The sequence below is a fragment of the Tauraco erythrolophus genome, chromosome 17 (genome assembly GCF_009769465.1).
Source record: "Tauraco erythrolophus isolate bTauEry1 chromosome 17, bTauEry1.pri, whole genome shotgun sequence".
Lineage (NCBI taxonomy): Eukaryota > Metazoa > Chordata > Aves > Musophagiformes > Musophagidae > Tauraco > Tauraco erythrolophus.
In genome coordinates this window covers 7331872-7349798 of record NC_141481.1, presented here as the reverse complement: position 1 = coordinate 7349798, position 17927 = coordinate 7331872, and the positions used below count along the sequence as shown (strand labels likewise).

At 39.2% G+C, this 17927-nt stretch overlaps 2 protein-coding genes across 7 annotated transcripts; one reads left to right on the top strand and one right to left on the bottom strand.

Annotated features, from left to right (window-relative positions):
* Positions 1-529: 529 nt before the first annotated feature.
* Positions 530-13482, bottom strand: PMS2 (PMS1 homolog 2, mismatch repair system component). Of its 2 annotated transcripts, none has more exons than XM_086621976.1 (15): positions 13463-13482; positions 12954-13093; positions 12289-12375; positions 11041-11143; positions 10155-10338; positions 9491-9658; positions 8010-8107; positions 7170-7269; positions 6805-6889; positions 6180-6346; positions 4202-5100; positions 3179-3346; positions 2354-2454; positions 1257-1426; positions 530-874 (listed from the first exon to the last, which is right to left on the bottom strand). In XM_086621976.1, exons 1-15 carry the CDS (start codon positions 13480-13482, stop codon positions 731-733), a joined length of 2634 nt encoding a protein of 877 aa, XP_086478102.1. In that variant the 3' UTR covers positions 530-730. The 2 variants fall into 2 exon arrangements, with proteins under 2 accessions (XP_086478102.1, XP_086478101.1); XM_086621975.1 differs by having other exon boundaries at positions 4202-5111; positions 6194-6346.
* Positions 13483-13864: 382 nt separating this feature from the next.
* Positions 13865-17644, top strand: AIMP2 (aminoacyl tRNA synthetase complex interacting multifunctional protein 2). 5 transcript variants are annotated; one of them, XM_086621980.1, is made up of 6 exons: positions 13865-13971; positions 14106-14131; positions 14249-14253; positions 15667-15873; positions 16369-16600; positions 17132-17644. In XM_086621980.1, the coding sequence occupies exons 1-6, from the start codon at positions 13865-13867 to the stop codon at positions 17515-17517; spliced, it is 963 nt and encodes a 320-aa protein (XP_086478106.1). In that variant the 3' UTR covers positions 17518-17644. The 5 variants fall into 5 exon arrangements, with proteins under 5 accessions (XP_086478106.1, XP_086478107.1, XP_086478105.1 ...); XM_086621981.1 differs by lacking the exons at positions 14249-14253; positions 15667-15873 and having other exon boundaries at positions 14106-14126; positions 16359-16600; XM_086621979.1 differs by lacking the exons at positions 14106-14131; positions 14249-14253 and having other exon boundaries at positions 13865-13975; positions 15673-15873.
* The last annotated feature ends 283 nt before the right edge of the window (positions 17645-17927 follow it).

The following is a 17927-nucleotide window of genomic DNA, read 5'->3' as shown; positions in this document are numbered from 1 at the left end:
ATTTTCTATCTACTTTGATTCCACTGACACAGAATGTAGACTGACCTGATCGGCAACGCGTGATGAGACGGCTTTTTTCCACTCATTCTCAGAGAAGGAATACCCGTTCTTGAAAAACAACGTTTGGAATATGGATGGAAACAATGCTAATTTAAAATAAATATGCCAGGTGAATTCTACTCCAGCCTTAAACATGGATGCCAGTAAGTTAATAATTAAATGCAACATTAATGCTTTGAAGTAATAATGTAATAAAGCCCAACTTTGGTATAAGTAAAAAAAAAGGTATTTTCACTTGTATATCATTTATATTTTCTTTAAAATTATCACATACAGGATGTATAAACATAGAAAGTTAATGTTCCTTTTATGGCATTACTAGAGACTTAAATTCACATTCCACATAAGAATCAGTGTATTTGCTATAAATGAGGTTCACCTACTCTTGATCTTTATATATAACACATTTATTTTTAAAAAGTCTTGATTGCAAAAATAAGTAATACACACAGCAAAGTGCAGTAAAAGAAATGTTATTTACACGTGAATTCCAGTACGTGGATACTGGTGACTTGATGGGAACAAGAATGAAACCCTGCTGAATGCTTTTAACTGTTACTGCCTTCAAATTTGAAGACTGGCTAAAATTTTTTTACTCAAAAGAGTAATGATAAAAGCTCAAAATATCACCAAGAATTAAAATTGAAAATGTTAATAGACAGAAACTGACTTATTCTGGTGAAATCAAGTCTAAACTGACTATGTGTCTCATAGTAGGCCTTCCATGGGGACAGTTCCAGGGATGCTCAATCTCACCCATATGGGTGACCAGTTTTCTCATTTCCTGCACGTTCAGTGCAGTTCCAATCATCACCTGAAAGTAAACGCAAAAAATCTCAATTATTCCTTTATTTCTGCATATTGACAACTGACACAAATTAAAAGCAGTATTTTGGCTACTAGAACAAATAAATCCTGTGCAAGACATTAAAAGCAGAAAGACTTACAAGACGATCAGAAGACAAAATACAGCCAAGTATGTTCATAAGTGCACTATTTTGAAACAAAATTAAAAACTACTGTATTTTTTTTCCCCCGTTACACTAGACAAAAATACAAGAAACAAAATGAAGGATATTAGCTATTGACAATAGTAAATAAAGCTTCCCCTGCAATATACATGCAGATACAGCCACCTCTAACACAACAAAAAACGTGGTATTTATTTGAGAACGAACATCAAGTCCAGTACTTACAGACTTTCTGCAAGCTCGAGAAGCAAACATCTGCCTGACCCTGGAGGGCCTACACATGACGCCAGGGCAGTCACTCAACATGAAGATCAGCTCATCTATGTCTTGTGGGCCAAAAGTCCAGTTTTTGCTTGTTGGCAATGATATTAATTTAACTCTCTGAGTTACAGGAGCTGAAAGATTTGCAATAATTAATAAACAGAGCACTACAGGAAATTACTTTTTCTTGAGAGAAAAATTGAGAAACTACTTTGATACATTAATATGGATGTGATCGGCATATATGTTAAGGTTTAAATTTAGTCTTTTGATGTAAGTTATTAACTAACCAAAGTGGTAACTATGGCAGATATTCTTTTAACATTAACAAAAAAATTGCTTGCAAACCTAAAAGCAGATAGATCTAATTTCTGAACAAACCCTTCAATTTCAAAGAACAAGTGGTTTATGAAGCTATTTTGAGGTTACGTGACTACAAAATAATTAAGGATTTTTGTTGGTTAGAGATTGATAATTAGTAGCATTTTAGGCAAAAATTGGAGATTCTGCAATGAATAACATGGAAAAAGTCTGCAGCGACTTCCCAAATACCACAGAGGTATTACACAGCACTTTGGTTATTCTTGCTGTATAAGGAAAACAATGATGAGCTTCCAGGTTATGCAGTTTTCTCAAAAGTGCACAGCAAGTCAATGCTACAGTCATATGGAAAACCAAAGAACATTTTTTACCAAAGGCATCTATTAATTTAAAGTTGCTACATTCATTACTTGTCTGCATCTAACCCTGCTGGGACCTGCAAGTGTACCAATATAACAAAAGGATTTTTATGTAAGTCATCCAGAAAATACAGATCCAGTCACACAGCCAAACAGTGACTCCAAAGAGTCTCAGAAACTACTGTAAAAAGCTAGTGAGATACTCTACAATGTTCTGTTAAATAGTGCAGAGATGACAGAATCCTAAGTCTTAAAAACCAAACAAACCATATACTAGAATGCATATTATTTTGAAGTTTCTGGTAACTACCAAAAGAGATTTTTACTAATAGATGAAATTTTTGACTTTTTTAACTTCCAGTAACTCTGGCCTAAACTCACCATTTTCATTTATGACAAAGTCAAACCCATTTTTTCTGAATATTTCCAGGTTTTCAATCAATACAGTTTCATTTACAGCTGTTAAATTGAGATTTTGGGGCCTGAAAGAGACAGAAAAATATGGTATTACCTAGGTACATAGTACGGACCACTTAAGATAGTATCTCTAGATTGCTTCTGAAACCTATCATAGAATCATAGAACAGTTTGGGTTGGAAGGGACCTTACAGATCATCCAGTTCCAACCCCTCTGCCACGGGCAGGGGCACCTTCTCCTAGACCAGGTTGCTCAAAGCCCCATCCAGCCTGGCCTTGAACACTTCCAGGGATGCAGCAGCCACAACTTCTCTGGGCAACCTGTTCCAGTGCCTCACCACCCTCAGAGTGAAAAATTTCTTCCTTATATCTAATATAAATTTAATACAGAGCTCTATTAAAACATTTCCCTTTGCTTTGTGAAAAAGAAAATCTCACTACTGAACAGATCACTTCCAGGTGTTACCCAGCAGAGGTAAGTCGGTTGGGCAGCTTTCCCTGGTGCAATAGCAGCCTCCAATTCTCTCACTGTATGACCATGATTACCAAACTGTGGGTTGCCATGTAAACCCACGGGGAAATCTGACCACTGACTGGCTGCATAGCTACAACTCTTATCTGTGGAATTTATTTTTCATGTGAAGATTGACTTTTTGGAACACTGAATATAAAAACAACTTCTATCTTAAGTGTTTTGAATGTGTGAAATGCTACATAAATATAGATATCCTTCTGAAACATTGAATTAAACTTAAAAATTATTATTTTTAAACCATTGAAAATACTTACACTATCAGCTTCTGACCTTGAAGAACAGTGTGTTGTTGTAACATCTCAAAGTTGTATTTCTCATCAGTAGCATGTTGGTCAATTATGAAAAGATCAGAATTCAACTTTGCTATTATAAACCCTAAATTGAACTGGCCAATGATTTCCATTTTTGCAAACATTTCTTTGCTGTATATAGAAAATACAAACATTATAAATTACACCTCGCCAGTTATCATGTTAGACCGTACAACTCAAAAACATCTTTTTCTCCCCTGCAGAACACACTTTACATTAAAAAAAAAAAAAAACACATCTGATTTAAGCAGGATATAAATGTGAGAAAGTACAGTTATCCGGGATCTGCAACTGACTGATGAGGCCGTTTCTGGCAGAACACAATCCATCATTACGACAGAACTTGTTCAGGATTCTCCCATTTTAAATACTGCCACTAGGGATAAAACAACCAGAGGCAGGCAGTATGGTGATAGTCCAAGTGAATAACACAGAAGGCAGCATCACAGTTTGGAAGTAAGGCAGCTGACATTTGCCTCCTTTTTGCCATTAGGCAGCTTTCCTAACGCTTTTTTTTTAATCCAAAATTAACGAATCATACACTTTTACAGTTCAGCGATGACCTGAACGTAACTTATTTTCACAGCCATGTCTCATGAAATTTCAAATTCACATGAGGGAGAGATATGAGTTCTGTAGTCTTTTCCAAGAGTTCTTATCTGTCATGAAATTTGGTGTCTCTCTGACTACACTGCAAAGTACAAGTCTGAACAGCCAAATCTATGATGTTTGTGGCCGCCTTTTTACTGTCTTTTTCCACATTTCATTTGTACTTAGTTCAAACAGCTGCTCTGTCAAGTAAAATAACTTCTCAAATGGACACTTTAATGGCCTAAGTTAAATAAAAGATATATCCAAAATTAACAGGTAGATGTAAGCCTCCTACCCACCCCCAAGACAGGTCTTCTATTTTTCCTTAACTATTTTTATTAATTGATGAATACAGTGTTAAGAAGGTGAAAATACCTGATCTCTTTTCTTAATTCATCTTCTGCTACTTTATTTTCTCCAGGACTAATTTTTGCTTTAAATCTTCTGTAATTTTGTGTTTCTGTACTTTTCTGTTGTTGCTGTATTACCTTTTTTACCTTTTCTGCTAAAACCTTCATAGAGAACTCAAGCGGCACAGTTTTCTTTTTAACTTCCACCAGTACATCAAAACTTGGCATAAAGTTCCCAGTATTCTTCACTTCAGAACATCTACCTGCCTTGAAGTCATTGGATTCATTTTTAAAGCTTCTGCTTTTAAAACATTTTACTCTTGATGAAGAACTACTGGCTTCTTGAGGTAACTTATTTTTATTAGTCCGGTCATTCACTTGATTTAACTTATGTTCAGCATCCAAGACCTGAATGTCACATTCCAATGATTTCTCACTACATCCAACAGTTTTAAGACATTCATTTCGAAGCTGTTGTTCCGAGTTACAGAATTCTTCTTCAGGAGGATTAATTACACTTTCACTACGGATGCAGCTCCCAGCTTCTGGTGTACTACATCCGGCATCCGACTCAGAAGTGCTATAGAACCCAGAATCTGCATTATCTTCTAATTTTCTCAGCTTTCTGCTTGGAATTGACATCTTTGAGTCCATTTTATGACAACTCTCAGAGTCCTTAGTCGAGATAGCCTTTTGAGTCTTTACAGCACTCAAAGTGGTATCAAGTGACATTTGCCTAGGGGAGCGGTGCTGCTGTTTCATCTTTTTAGGGCTTTGAAAATTACTCTCTGTCGTTTCATGGAGAGAGAACGACTGCCTTAATCTGTCAAGAGTCATTACTCTTTTTCCTTCACCACTTGAATTTCCAGTCTCTGAGTCAGGCAGCATTTCTACCCGAGGCTTTTCTGTCTCTTCTGGAAGCGTCTTCAAGTTGCCTAATAAAACCAGAATAAAGAATATTTCAAGATTCTAAGTTAGCTGGAAACATGAATTAAATGATGTGCTTTAGTAAAGGGAATGAAGAGAGAGGTAGAAAAACAGAAAACTCCTCAAAGGAGCCCTTAAGCTTCAGACAATGAGTATGGGGCTGAAATGCATTAATATTCAACAGAAAAGCAGTTACATCTTTAAGAAACTTAATGGAACTTGTGTGAATTAATTTGCAGTCTCTTTATATACTGGAACAGCAATCAGTCCAAACAGCACGTTTATTTATATTACCAAAAGAGTTTAATGACTGAGTGACAACGGAAAGTGCATTGCTTTTACACTTTAATGGTGACTAAAAGTCCGTTGGCAAGGTGTTAAGGAGCTGGCACAATAGATACCTACAGTACATGTGATTTGTAGCTAATTAGAGTACTTCAATCTTGCAGATTGTTGGCCCAACATGTATTTTACTAAAGATTAATTTAAAATACCAGTAAGAATCAGGTTACAACTGATTCTATGTGTCAGTAAAAAAGGAAATTAGAAGGTGTTCTGTTGAAAGAAGTTAGAAGGATGAGGTGGTGTTAACACAGAAAAGCAATTTTGAAAGATTATACAGTCACAAAAGAATCAGGAATTTATGTGGTCATCACAAAAGAATCAAAGTAAAAAATCCAATAAACTCAAATTTCACATTTTATGCATGAGACCTTAACCATTCTTTCTCAAGGACATTTAAATAAAGGAAACAAGGATCTCTTCCAATATCTTGGGAGAAATCTTTTTCAAGCATTAGTAATTAATCTTGTGTTAATTTTTCCCCACAAAGTTGACTGTAAATCATGATGTGCTGGCACGTATAATTTCCATAACAATTACCTCATAACTTAGGGTCCTCCTTTATTATTTGATGTCAATAACAATCTTTCAATGTAAGCAACACATGGAAAATCTGCCCTGAAAGGTATATTAATTAACAGCCAGACATTTTTTTTTCATTTCTTCTTTGGGTTTTTAAAACCACATTCTTCCATTTTCAGTTCTCTACCATATATCATACACAAAACGTTCACAGTTTGTGTCCCACCTGCAATGTCCAGAAGTTTCTGATTGACATTCAGTTTGTTGACATCACTACCAAACATCTCCATCAGAGAAGTTTTTAAAATTGCTAATAAAAGCTTCTCCTCCTGAAGTAAAATTTGCCTTTTGTCTGGAGTTACATTGATGTCAACACACTCTAAAGAAAAAAGAAAAAAATCACTACATTACAAATGAAGAATAATTTTTAAAAATCTGCCCTTTCACCCTCCATTTTAATTTCACAGGATTAAAACCAAAGCCACAGTTAATGTTCACGTCTGCAAATTAAAATTTTAGCTTTCTCAACATTGCAGCAAACAAGAGAAGCTAATTCTGTGCAATAACATAAGTGTTCTTGTATTTAAGCTAATCACAAGATTGCCTTTTTCTCATTACTTGAGATAAGAGGTTACTTTTGAGTATAGAAAAAGTGAGGAAAAAATGTGGAACCACAGCTAGATCCTATCTCTCCTCACTAACTGTAGATCAAAAAAATCACCACAGTGCAGGAAACTCATACAGATAAAAGTTACAATATTCCCTAAATAAATACAATTTATTCTTCAACAAAGTTATAGCCTTTACTGAAGTTACTGAAAAGTATTCATAGCTTACCAGAATCTACACAAACGTTAAGGACAACAAATGGATACTGGTGTTTATTGTATAAGTGATAAACTTCATTCACAAGCTTGACAACCTGCAGAAAAGGTGAAAAAACAATAAATGTCAATACTATTATTTTCTATTTCCTACCAGTATGTGTGATTTAACCTCCCTGAAAGCAATTAATGTACTAAATCATATCTTGTATGATTGAGTTTTTCTTCACACACATAGACACAATGAAGACAAAAAACTTGAGACAAAGGAACTCGCAGCATCAAGCTACAAATATACATTTCAGCTACTAATCCAGTGGTTTTCAGAGAATATCAAAAAAGTTAGCGCTGGTGATGTCAGAAAAATGAAAACCTCACCTTTGCTGGATCACATGGACGCTGGTTGATAAAGAAAAACTGCCTGTCTGTTGTACTCCTTCCAACACCATGATCACAACGAGAAATGAAGCCTGTAATACTATTGAATAATAATATAATAGTAAGGTAAAATTTAGGAGGAGCAAAGCAAAAGAAATTTTTCTGCCTGAGCATATTTAATGGAGGAATATTTTATAAGGGGCTAAAAGAAACACTATTATACAGCATCAGTAAATATGTATAAGTATTTCCTCTCCCAGTTCCTTATCTGACAAAGGCTAGATGTTCACCTCCAAAAAGGCATCGGACAATTGAAAAAGTAGCTTGCTCTGATTTCAGAAGTAGGATTTGTAATTTTTCTGCTCTGAAAGAATATTTGATATTGATGCATATATTTGCTGATCTCATGTGCAGTGAGAGACTAAAAAAGTACACTTTAAGAAAGTAAAGGGCTATTTACTTAGACAAACTGATTCACATTTATTTCATCATTTCTCAGTAATGCTACTGAAGAAATACAGGTGTAAATAACAGATACAATTCATCCATCCAACTACTCAGAGCACTGACAATAGGGACATTCAGCAGATTACAGTAACGTGACTCATTAGGACACAAGGAATAGTAGTTTTGCTCTTCCCACTCGTCTGACTAGCAACACCTGAGTCCTGAATTAACTTTTTAAACCAAGCAATGGTCTTTCCCAAAGTGTATATTAGTATCTACTATGCCGTTATTAGTTATTTTTAATACTATTAACCACTGCGCTCCTTTTTTTTTTTTAATTTTGTGTAATGGTAAAACGCCACTGGCAATAGTGGTTTGTACTTTTCTAATTACCTATAAAGATTTTGGGGCATTTCAGTAGCATTGAGTCCATATTCTTCACAGACAGTTTCATTAGGAGGCAGCTGAACAAAAGGAATGAGGCTCTGCAACTGAAAAAAAAGCAAAGGAAGTGAAACATTAAACATAGATAGATTTTTTTCCTTCTATTTAATTGTTATTTATTACCCTTAAAATCTATTTGATAAAATGGTGTTTTTTTCCAAGCTGGCTAAGTCAAATATCTAAAATACCCAAAGCTACTGGAAGACAGCAGCACTGCTTACTGAGTAACAGAAACAATGCCTTAAGGAATGGCTGTTCCCATCCTTTGGTATCACTGTTTTTGCCTTAGTCATTTCACAGACCCTTACTTTGAAACGTACATAGACGGAACAACAAAGTGACTGACAGAGTTTGGACTTTCCAGCTACATACATATGATTGAATCAAGTTTTATGCAGAAACAAAAGGCAAAAAGAGTAACAGAAGTTTCTTTTGAAAGAGCAATAAAACTATTAGAAAATATATGTTATTTTAATCACGACATGCCTCCTTACAGATATGTTTACCACAAACATTTTCCCAGTCATGCCACTACTCTTTTTCTGTCATTAGAGCATTTCCTATTGATTTTACATTCAAGTATTTGATATTATATACACAGGCTATAAGCTAAACATGCTATTCAGGTTACACTGAATTTTCAGCTATGCTTGTTGCTACGTGGTAACACAAAGCCACATCTTTCCTCCAGGCTCTCAGACACAGCAGGCATTGGCTTTGAAATCCCTACGTGGGCACTGTGAAGGGAAGAAGTGCTTATCAACATCCAGCAGCTATCAACCACTCAGTATTCCTGATGCTTTTAATATATGGTTGCAGGAAGGATGGGTTTATGCTTTTTTTCATGTTTGCTTTCTTCTAGAGGATAACAATTATTTTCATAGCTATTACTTAGAAAGCACCACAGTCCACACCTCCACAGAGGCTGACTGCAAGCACATTGAGAGGTTAACCAGGACACTAATGAAACGTAGTTCACAGGAAGAGGTTGCAAAAGCTAGAAACACCTGAGTTTTCTGTTCCCCAATTAAGACTTTCACATGACACTGTTTTTAGGATTTCTTTAAACTGCTTGTTCTTGTGACATACAGTCCTTGGTGCCCATACTGGTTTTCAAAAGCACAAATCTTCAGAGGCTTTCTGGCACAACAGCTCATAAAACTGGCTTCGGAGAGATATTAAACAGTAACTCTATCTGCTAAATCATTTCCCTTCCATCAAAACATCTCTAAGCAGATTTAGAAACTTCAGAAGAACAGGTGGAGGCAACAGTGTTTCTCCTTTTTCAACCTGTAGAGTGTGCTAGAAGTCAACACATAGCCCATTCTCTTCAGGTTTCTAAAGGTTTCCTACATCCCCTCTATTTACGAGATATTAAAAATCTCTCTATACAGGCATATTATCTCTCTTTTAAAAAATAAAAGTAATACCTGTTTTTGCCCAAATACTGCTCCAATGTTTTCCTTTAAATTAGGACTTCCAGTAGTGGATACCACAGAGCTTTTTTTTCCTTGGCCAACTTGATTAGTGCAGTTAATCCGCACTCCTTTTGAGACAATACAGTATGCCTGCAATAGCTGGACCATTTTTGCATATTCCTATCAAAGAAAAAAGAAAGTTCACGTTTATATGAAATGTCTCTTTTTAAAACAAAAACATATAACCACAACATTCGGTATTTGCAGGTAACACAAAAAGGGGGTGGGGAAAGAGTTTAATTTTTTTTAATTTTTACAAACTAAATTAAAAAAAAAAAATATGAAAAATAATGCTTTAAAAACAAACAGCATGTTTACAAGATTGGTATTTAGCCGTAACACAGCAGTCTCTGATTTTAAAATGCACAAAAGTGATCAAGATATTGATTCTTTTCAAAATCTGAAAATTTGAGAACATACCTCTAAAACCAATCACTGCAAAACAGAAGAGGAAAGCAAGCAGGAAGGCTCTTTTCTTATTTGATGAAGAGGTAAGACAGGCATGAAATAGTCTGACATAATCAATGTATTCTATAGAGAACAGAATATCATTCAGTAGTGAATAAATTCTGGAGTATGACACTTCTTGGAATTAATAATTCCTGATCTAACCTACCTTTTTAATGTTTCTTTGAAATTCCTTATGTCGCACTGGCAAAGTGTGAAATAACTGCTGTATGTTCACAGTCGTTCCTTGTTGTCGTGGAAAAGGAGTTTTCTGAGTAATTTTACCATTGTGGTCAAACACCAACCGAGCCCCAACCTTTGCAGACTTGTGACAGGTAAAAATGGTAACGTCACTAACGGAAGGAAAGAGGCAACAGAATTACTGAGCACTCTATTTTCTTATCCATTCCTCACGACCTAATCAAGTGTAGAAACTACACCAATATTATTAATCTAATTAAAACTAACTCTTCACCATAAGCAACTAAAAACACACCTGAAGAGTAGTGTAACATTCTCTTAGCGACAACGCAAACATTTTCATTTGTATCCCTTTCATTCTTCTCCTATAAAATGCATTTTTTAAGTCTGGTTTTGTTGGGCGCTACATTCCTCATACTAATAGAAAACAGCAGAATATTTTTGATGCAGAGAACTCTGTACAAAAGCTGTGCTATTTCAAATGTATCATTTGTCTGGGAGGAGTTTTAGTACAGATTTAACAAGTTACAACAGCACGTGGATATTACAGTGCTTTACAACAGAACAGCACACACTTATGCAAGCACACAGTTCCATCCTCTAAAAACTTGCATACTTAAGTAATGCTAAATTTTGTGCATAAAAGGACTAACCAGGTGCTTAGAATCATAGAATAATTTTGGTTCACGAGGACTCGGGATGTCAAGCAACCTACTGCTCAAAATTGATCTAACATTGAGAAACTGGAAGTTTCCAAAGCCTCATTTTATCAATAATGGTAAACTGAAAAGTTGGATTCAGTTATTTTTGTGCGTATAGCAACTTCCTACTAACAAGAGGTTTAATATTAGTACCTTAATGCACACAGCGAACTGAGAGCTTCACCTCGAAACCCAAATGTTTCCACATGTATTAGATCAGAAAAATCCTGTATCTTTGATGTATAATGTTTCAGAGCTGGAAAAAAATATTTAAAATATATATTTCACTTCAAAGTGACACTGGTCTATGCAAGTAGATTTTGCATGCCTATCAAGAAGCAAAAAACCTCCTGTATTATTCCTTGTTTTTTACACAATTATTAGAGACAAAACAATTAAATACTTAAGTGTTTCCTTAAATGTTTCCCCTTTTCCTATAAGCAAGACCTCTTTAAAATCCTCAGATACAGCTGTTATTCCATACTCACACCCAAAATTCACACAGCATTATTGGTATATGCATTACAAGATGCTTAGGAGCAGTACACATCGCCTGCCTCTGCTACTGATGTCCCTGTCACAGGTTTTGCCCTGCAAGAAAACAACTGCAGAGCTGTGCTGTGCACAGTAGACAGTGGACAGGCATAAGCCTATTCCGCCACGACCACAGCTTAGGAAGACTCCATCTGCACAATCAGTGCAGCACTAGTCACTAGGTAACAAACTGAGTCAGTAGCAGCACCCCTGAACTTTCACTGTCCTGGAACAGCAGTAGAAAGAGTTTCTGATGTACCATGTACTTACAGTGAACACACAAAGTTACTGAGTAATAAATTATGATGAAAGAGATCCCCAGTTATTATATGAAAAAAGAAACGTGGGTATTTCTGTTGCAATGGCTAGTTACATTTATCATACTGTATTGTTTCTGCTGCCATTTTGTGCAATTTAAACTAGTCGATGGAAAATTTGAGAGTCAGGCATGCAATGTTAGTTCACTTTCAACAAATATTCAAGTTTATAATTAATCCCTCAAAAGCAGTCACTTTCACAAAGCTTGACTCCTTCAACAGTGACCGATGACTCAAGGCAAATGAATCTAAATGAACATTTATAGGACTTTCTCTTCTGTGATTATTTCTATTCTTTGCTCCACTTAAATAAGCAATAAAATCAGAGACTACTTCTGAGCTACAAGAACTATAACCATAAGAGCACTACAGAAGTCCAGTCTAGTTTTGTCCAAGTCTTGCAGGTCATGCATGCATTATGTAAAAGCCAAGTATCCACAAAAAAATGACTAAGCTTAGCAAATTTGTTAAAAAACAAACAAACAGCATTCTCACTGAAAATATGCTTTCAAAATGTTCAAATATAAATGATGAAAAAGGTTCAACTTACTCAAGCCTTCAAAGTTCTCCTCTTCCACTCCACCACCATTATCTGAAACCTCTATCAGTTCTGCTCCATGATCTTTAAGTTTTATATCTACAAAATGGAGTAATAACGTATTTCAATTCTGTATGTTCACATTCAGCGTTCAGTATTTTGTACTTGAAGCAACTTTACCAGATAACGGGGTTCCATATCAAGCTGGAACAACGAAATCCTCATAGCTGTCAAAAGTTCGGGCAATCTAACACCAATCAGCCTGTACTTGCAGATAGTTCAGCTTCATTGCACTTCTGCCTGAACAGAAGTTTTCCCAGTTACAACAGCCATCATCCTGGCAGCTCTGGAAACTGCAACTCTGCCTTAACTATCTGCTAGTTGAGGCCAGCGGCTAGCAGAGCCTAATCACCACTGCTGTAGAGCCCACATACCTTATTTAGCAGCAAAAAAGGCTACAAACAAAATAACAGACAAAATGACATGCTTCTAGGAGCCCAGCTGGAGCCTGGGAATCGAAATGCTTTATTTATCTGAGGTGTAAAATCACTGCAAATATGCTTGGCCCAAATAGAAAGTATTTGCACAGGTTTGTTGATACGCACCCTGTTTTGAGGAAAAAGAAGCACTTTAGAAGGCTACGAAACGTTACGAAATCACGATAAAAAGGAGGTTACCAATGTTCGTAGCTCCAGCATCCAGGCTGTTTTCCACCAGCTCTTTCACGGCAGTTCCAAGGTTCAGCACAACCTGTCCTGAGCAGATCCGATGAACGGACTGACGGTCGATGGGCTTGATGGCGCCGGCAGGCTGCAGGCTTGAGAGAGAGGACAGGAAAAACGCGGTGAGGCGGGGCGAGGGCTCGTCGCGCCACGCCGCGCTCGCCCGTTCCTCTCACGCGAGGGAAAGCGGCACCCGACCGCCAGGCGAGGGTCGAACACCGACATCCCGGGCAGCGCACACGCGTGCGGGGCGCCCGAGAAGCCCCGCGGGCGTCCCCAGGCGAGTCGGGAGCGGAGCGGGGAACCGAGAAGCCAGCGGCGGCCGAGGAGGCCGCGACCGCGCCGGCGGCCAGGGCACAGCCCAGCAGAGAGCGCGGCCTCCGGCTTCCCGCGAGGAGAGCGGAGCGACGGGCGGCTCCCACCGCCGCGGGCAGGGCCGGGCCGGGCCCGGGGCCGGCGCTCACCGGGGTGCCGCCGCCTCCATCGGCACCGCGGCGGGACGCGCCGTGCTCGCCTCAGGACGCCCTTCCCGCAAGCCCCGCCCCGCCTCGGTCATTGGCCAGTGGGGAAAAGATCCCGCCAGTCCTCAGCAAGTTTTCAGCTCCCTTGTCACCAATTGGTGAATAGGGCTGTCCAGTCAGAGCCGGCAGCGGCACCTTTTGCCCTATGGAGACTCGCTTAAAGCCTCGGTGGCTCGTCTTGGCCAATAGAGAGAAGGCAAGGCGGATGTGCGGGGCAGCCGCCAGCCTGTATTGGATGGTGCGTAAGTCAGTAAAGTGTCGCTCTCCCGCCCGGCCCAATGGGCGCAGCGGGCGGGCGGGCCTGCTGGCGGGCTGGGCGGGTGCGCGGTGCGGGAAGGCGCCGCCATGCCCATGTACAAGGTGAGGCCGTTCCTCAGGGTCGGTGCAGAGGTGCTGGCGGAGCAGCTGCCCACCTGCATGTACCGCCTGCCAAGCCTGCACCGCCGCCCCGCGCCCGCCGCCACGCCGCCGCCGCAGGTAGGAGCGAGCGAGCGGCGCGTAGGCGCGCCCGGCCGGCCGGCCGGAGGGAGGGCCCGCTCAGGCCGCAGTCCGCCGCGCCTGCCCCGCCCGCCTCGGCCGTGGGCAGCGGGCCGGCGCCTGGGGCCGCGCTGGGTCGGTGTTGGCTCCGGACGCGCTTTGATGGGGCTGAGAGAAGCCTCCGGCGCGGGGGAGCCCGCAGGGGCCGGGCCCCGCGATCCGGCGCCTTCGCCCGCAGGAGGGGCGCGGTAGCACAGGTGGCGCCTTCGAGGGTCAAGTCAGCTCAGCTTCTTCGAGTTTCCCTGTAAGGTTTTTAAAGCCTTCGGTAATTCTCAGCTTGGCTTTTCTGGGCTCCCCAGTGTGGGGGCGACTGTCCCAGCAGGCCTTGTCCCCCCCTGCTGCATCAGCGCTCTGCTGGCCCAGGTCTGTGTCTTTTCTGCTGTTGAGACAGCGAGTGAGTAGCTAGCTAGTTCCGCTTTCTACACGCATTTAACTTCTTTCTGAAATAAGGTGAAAACGCAAAATACACTGCATTAATCTAGTTGAGTTCAGCTTCTCTGTAGTGTCAGGACTGCTTTGGAATCTTCAAGGCTGCTTGTGGCCGTTTTTAGTTCGAGGCCATCAGGTCTTTTCAGAGAGTACTTGCTGTGCCCTCACCCAGGTTGCTGGTGGAGATACCGAGTAGGACTAGACTTGGGGCAGAACTTCCCAGGAATGTGTACTAAGATGCCCTCCCATTGCAACATCTAAGTATTAACTACCTGCCTCCTCTGAGAGCCGTTTTTGTTTCACAGTTATGTACTAGCCAGATAACGGTCACTTAAGAGGTGTTTCCGTGTCTTGTCTTTGAGAATATTGTGTAAGTGGGTATCAAGGTTTCACTTGGATACCTTGCTCATTACCTCTGTTCATTAGACTGAAAGAAGGAAGTTTGGTCGACAGGTTACGTTTCATTAATCCTTATTCAGGATGCTTAGAAATGGATTATTTAAAATAAGACTTTCTTTTAACATTATTTTAAGTTTGTAGACTTAAAACCTCCCACAGGAATATATTGATTTCATCTTTTAGAATTAGCGTTGCAAGATAAGAGACTTGTAAGATTACTGAGATAACCAAAAAATACATTGGGATTCACGTGTAACAAAGCCTATGGTCTTTTCTCTACAGTTTATATTCTTTGAAACAAAGCATGACTACAAAGAGTGATTTCATGTGATACACCATCCATCTAAACCTGCAGGTTTTTTTACTAACTACCTGAATAGTCAAAAAGTTTCCTTGTTTGGCAGGCTCAACACAAACTCTTACCAATCTGCTCTTCTGGGCTGAAGAGAATCCTGACAAGCTAACTTCAGTTTTTCAGGTTTTAATTCAGCACTTCTTGTCGTTGTGGTCTGATTTTTACTACATTCTGGAGTTTGCTGTAGTTGGTTGTTTAAAAAAATATATTAAGCAGGAAGATTTCAGAGATTTGATTAAATAACTCATCTCTCACCACATTCATACAGACAAAAGAAAAGAGAGAACTAATAGACATAGACCCATGCCATTCTGGTTATTTAAATGTGTTTAAAGTCTTTCAAAACTTACTGTCAAGTGAGCTATGGACAACTTTGACCCTGAGCCGAGTGAACATTCATGTGACCTTGTTTTTTCCTCTCCCGCAGGAAGAGGTTGACCCATCACTTCAAGCACTCGAATCCCGCCAGGAAGAGATTCTAAAACGCTTGTATGAACTGAAGAGTGCTGTCGATGGGCTCTCAAAGATGATACAAACCCCAGATGCTGACTTCGACGTAACTAACATCATTCAAACTGATGAATGTTCTCCTCTTACAACAAATGGAGCAGATTTAGATTTGATGCTTGGAAAGGTAAGTTTAGTTGAGCATATACTTTCTCTGCTCTCAGATTTTCAGAGTTGGAAGGGTGGCATTAAAACCTGCCACACTCCGAACTCGAGATACAAATAACCTACAAGTACCGTTTCATTTTGGGCATCTAGATTATAGATATGAACATTTATAAATACTAAATCCTAGATATTCTCATTTTGATATAAGTCCAAGCTAGAATGGTTAATTTTAGAATTATGACAGTTGGTTTCTTGTTTGTTACTAACTGGAAATTTTAACTTTGGCTTCAGTCATGTTTACCTTAGTCATGTTCTTGAATTACAATACTGTTGAGGAAGGAAGATGTTTAAATGTTTAAACAAGTTTTAAATGTTCAAACTTGAATTATTTAATTAGAATTCCAGATATACACAGGCATAGCTACATACATTTTGGTGTCAAATGAAAACTCTACTACTTCAAAGTCTGATCTGGACTGTGTCTTACCTGCTGTATGTCTTACTTTCCATTCAGGATTATGGTGCCCTGAAAGATATCGTTATCAATGCAAATCCTTCGCTGCCTCCACTGTCATTATTAGTACTACACAGTCTGCTTTGTGAACGCTATAAAATATTATCAGCTGTTCACATACATTCATCGGTGAAAAGTGTGCCAGAAAACCTCTTGAAATGCTTTGGAGAGCAGACTAAGAAGCAACCACGTCACGAGTATCAGTTGGGCTTTACTCTTATTTGGAAGGATGGTAAGAATGAAGTTATCTTGTAGATCAAGATTTTACAATAGGTGAGAAAATGAAACTTGTGCTATAAAACCTTGACAACAGATGTTCTGGTGTCTCTTTGCTGACACACAATGGATATGTACTGCAGATAGCTTTTTTTTTTTTTTCCCCCTCTCTTTTTATAGCTGTGAACCATGGTGGGGACAGAGGAGCAAGATTCTTGTTTGTGGTTACTACTGTTAAAATGCACGTGGCATTTACATGGTTGGTTGTACCCGCAGGGGTTTTTTATAGAATTGTTTTTTAGTTTCTACAAGTAAGTTAGCTAGAATAGAAATTAAGTGGGAGATTGGGCTGAAGTTTGCAAAAAGTGGTGTCCTTATTCCAGGTTCCTGCCTTAGACTAAGAAAACTGAAAATTGTTCATCAGGTTAATGATGATGTCAGTGATGCTAGTGTTGCTGGCATCACAAATACATCGTAGAATTACCATTACATTTAACTTCTCTACCACGTGGTATTAACGTATTGTCTTTTCTTCTCTTAATTTCAGTTCCAAAACCCCAGATGAAGTTTAGCATTCAGACAATGTGCCCTATTGAAGGAGAGGGGAACATCGCTCGATTTCTCTTTTCCCTGTTTGGCCCGAAGTACAGTGCAGTTACTTCAACTCTGATTGACAGCTGGGTTGATACAGCTATCTTCCAGCTGAAAGAAGGTAGCAGTAAGGAAAAAGGGGCAGTTTTGCGCTCTATGAATGCTGCCCTGGGCAAGACATCGTGGCTGGTGGGAAACGAACTCACTGTAGCAGACATTGTTGCGTGGTGTGCGCTTCAGCAGACAGGTAGTGCGAATGCTGCCCCAGCCAATGTGCAGAAATGGATGAAGTCATGTGAGAACCTGGCGCCTTTCAGCTCTGTTATGAAGCTACTGAAGTAAGCCTGTGTTCTTCGTAATGGTGTCGTTTCAATCTTACTCCACCTCAAGCCTGCTGTAGTGGTTTGAGTCCTTTCTGAGATGTGTTTGAGTACTACAGTTGGACAGAATTCAAAAATCAATAAAAACATTACAGCTACCTTTTGGGTGTGACCTTCCTTTTTTGTAACTGATGTAGAACATGCGTATTTGTTTAATGGTCATAAGGTACCTAAAGTAGTCTCATGTAAATACAAGCTGCACTTTTTATTTTTCCTTCTATTTTTCCCTGTAACCTAAACACTTATTTACGCAAGTTAAATTGTACTGATGAATCATTTTTGTTGACTGGAGACTTCTGAACTAAGAGAAAAAGATGAGTAAGTCTAAAGAACAGAGAGGAAAATCAAAATGCATTGAAATATTTTTATGTA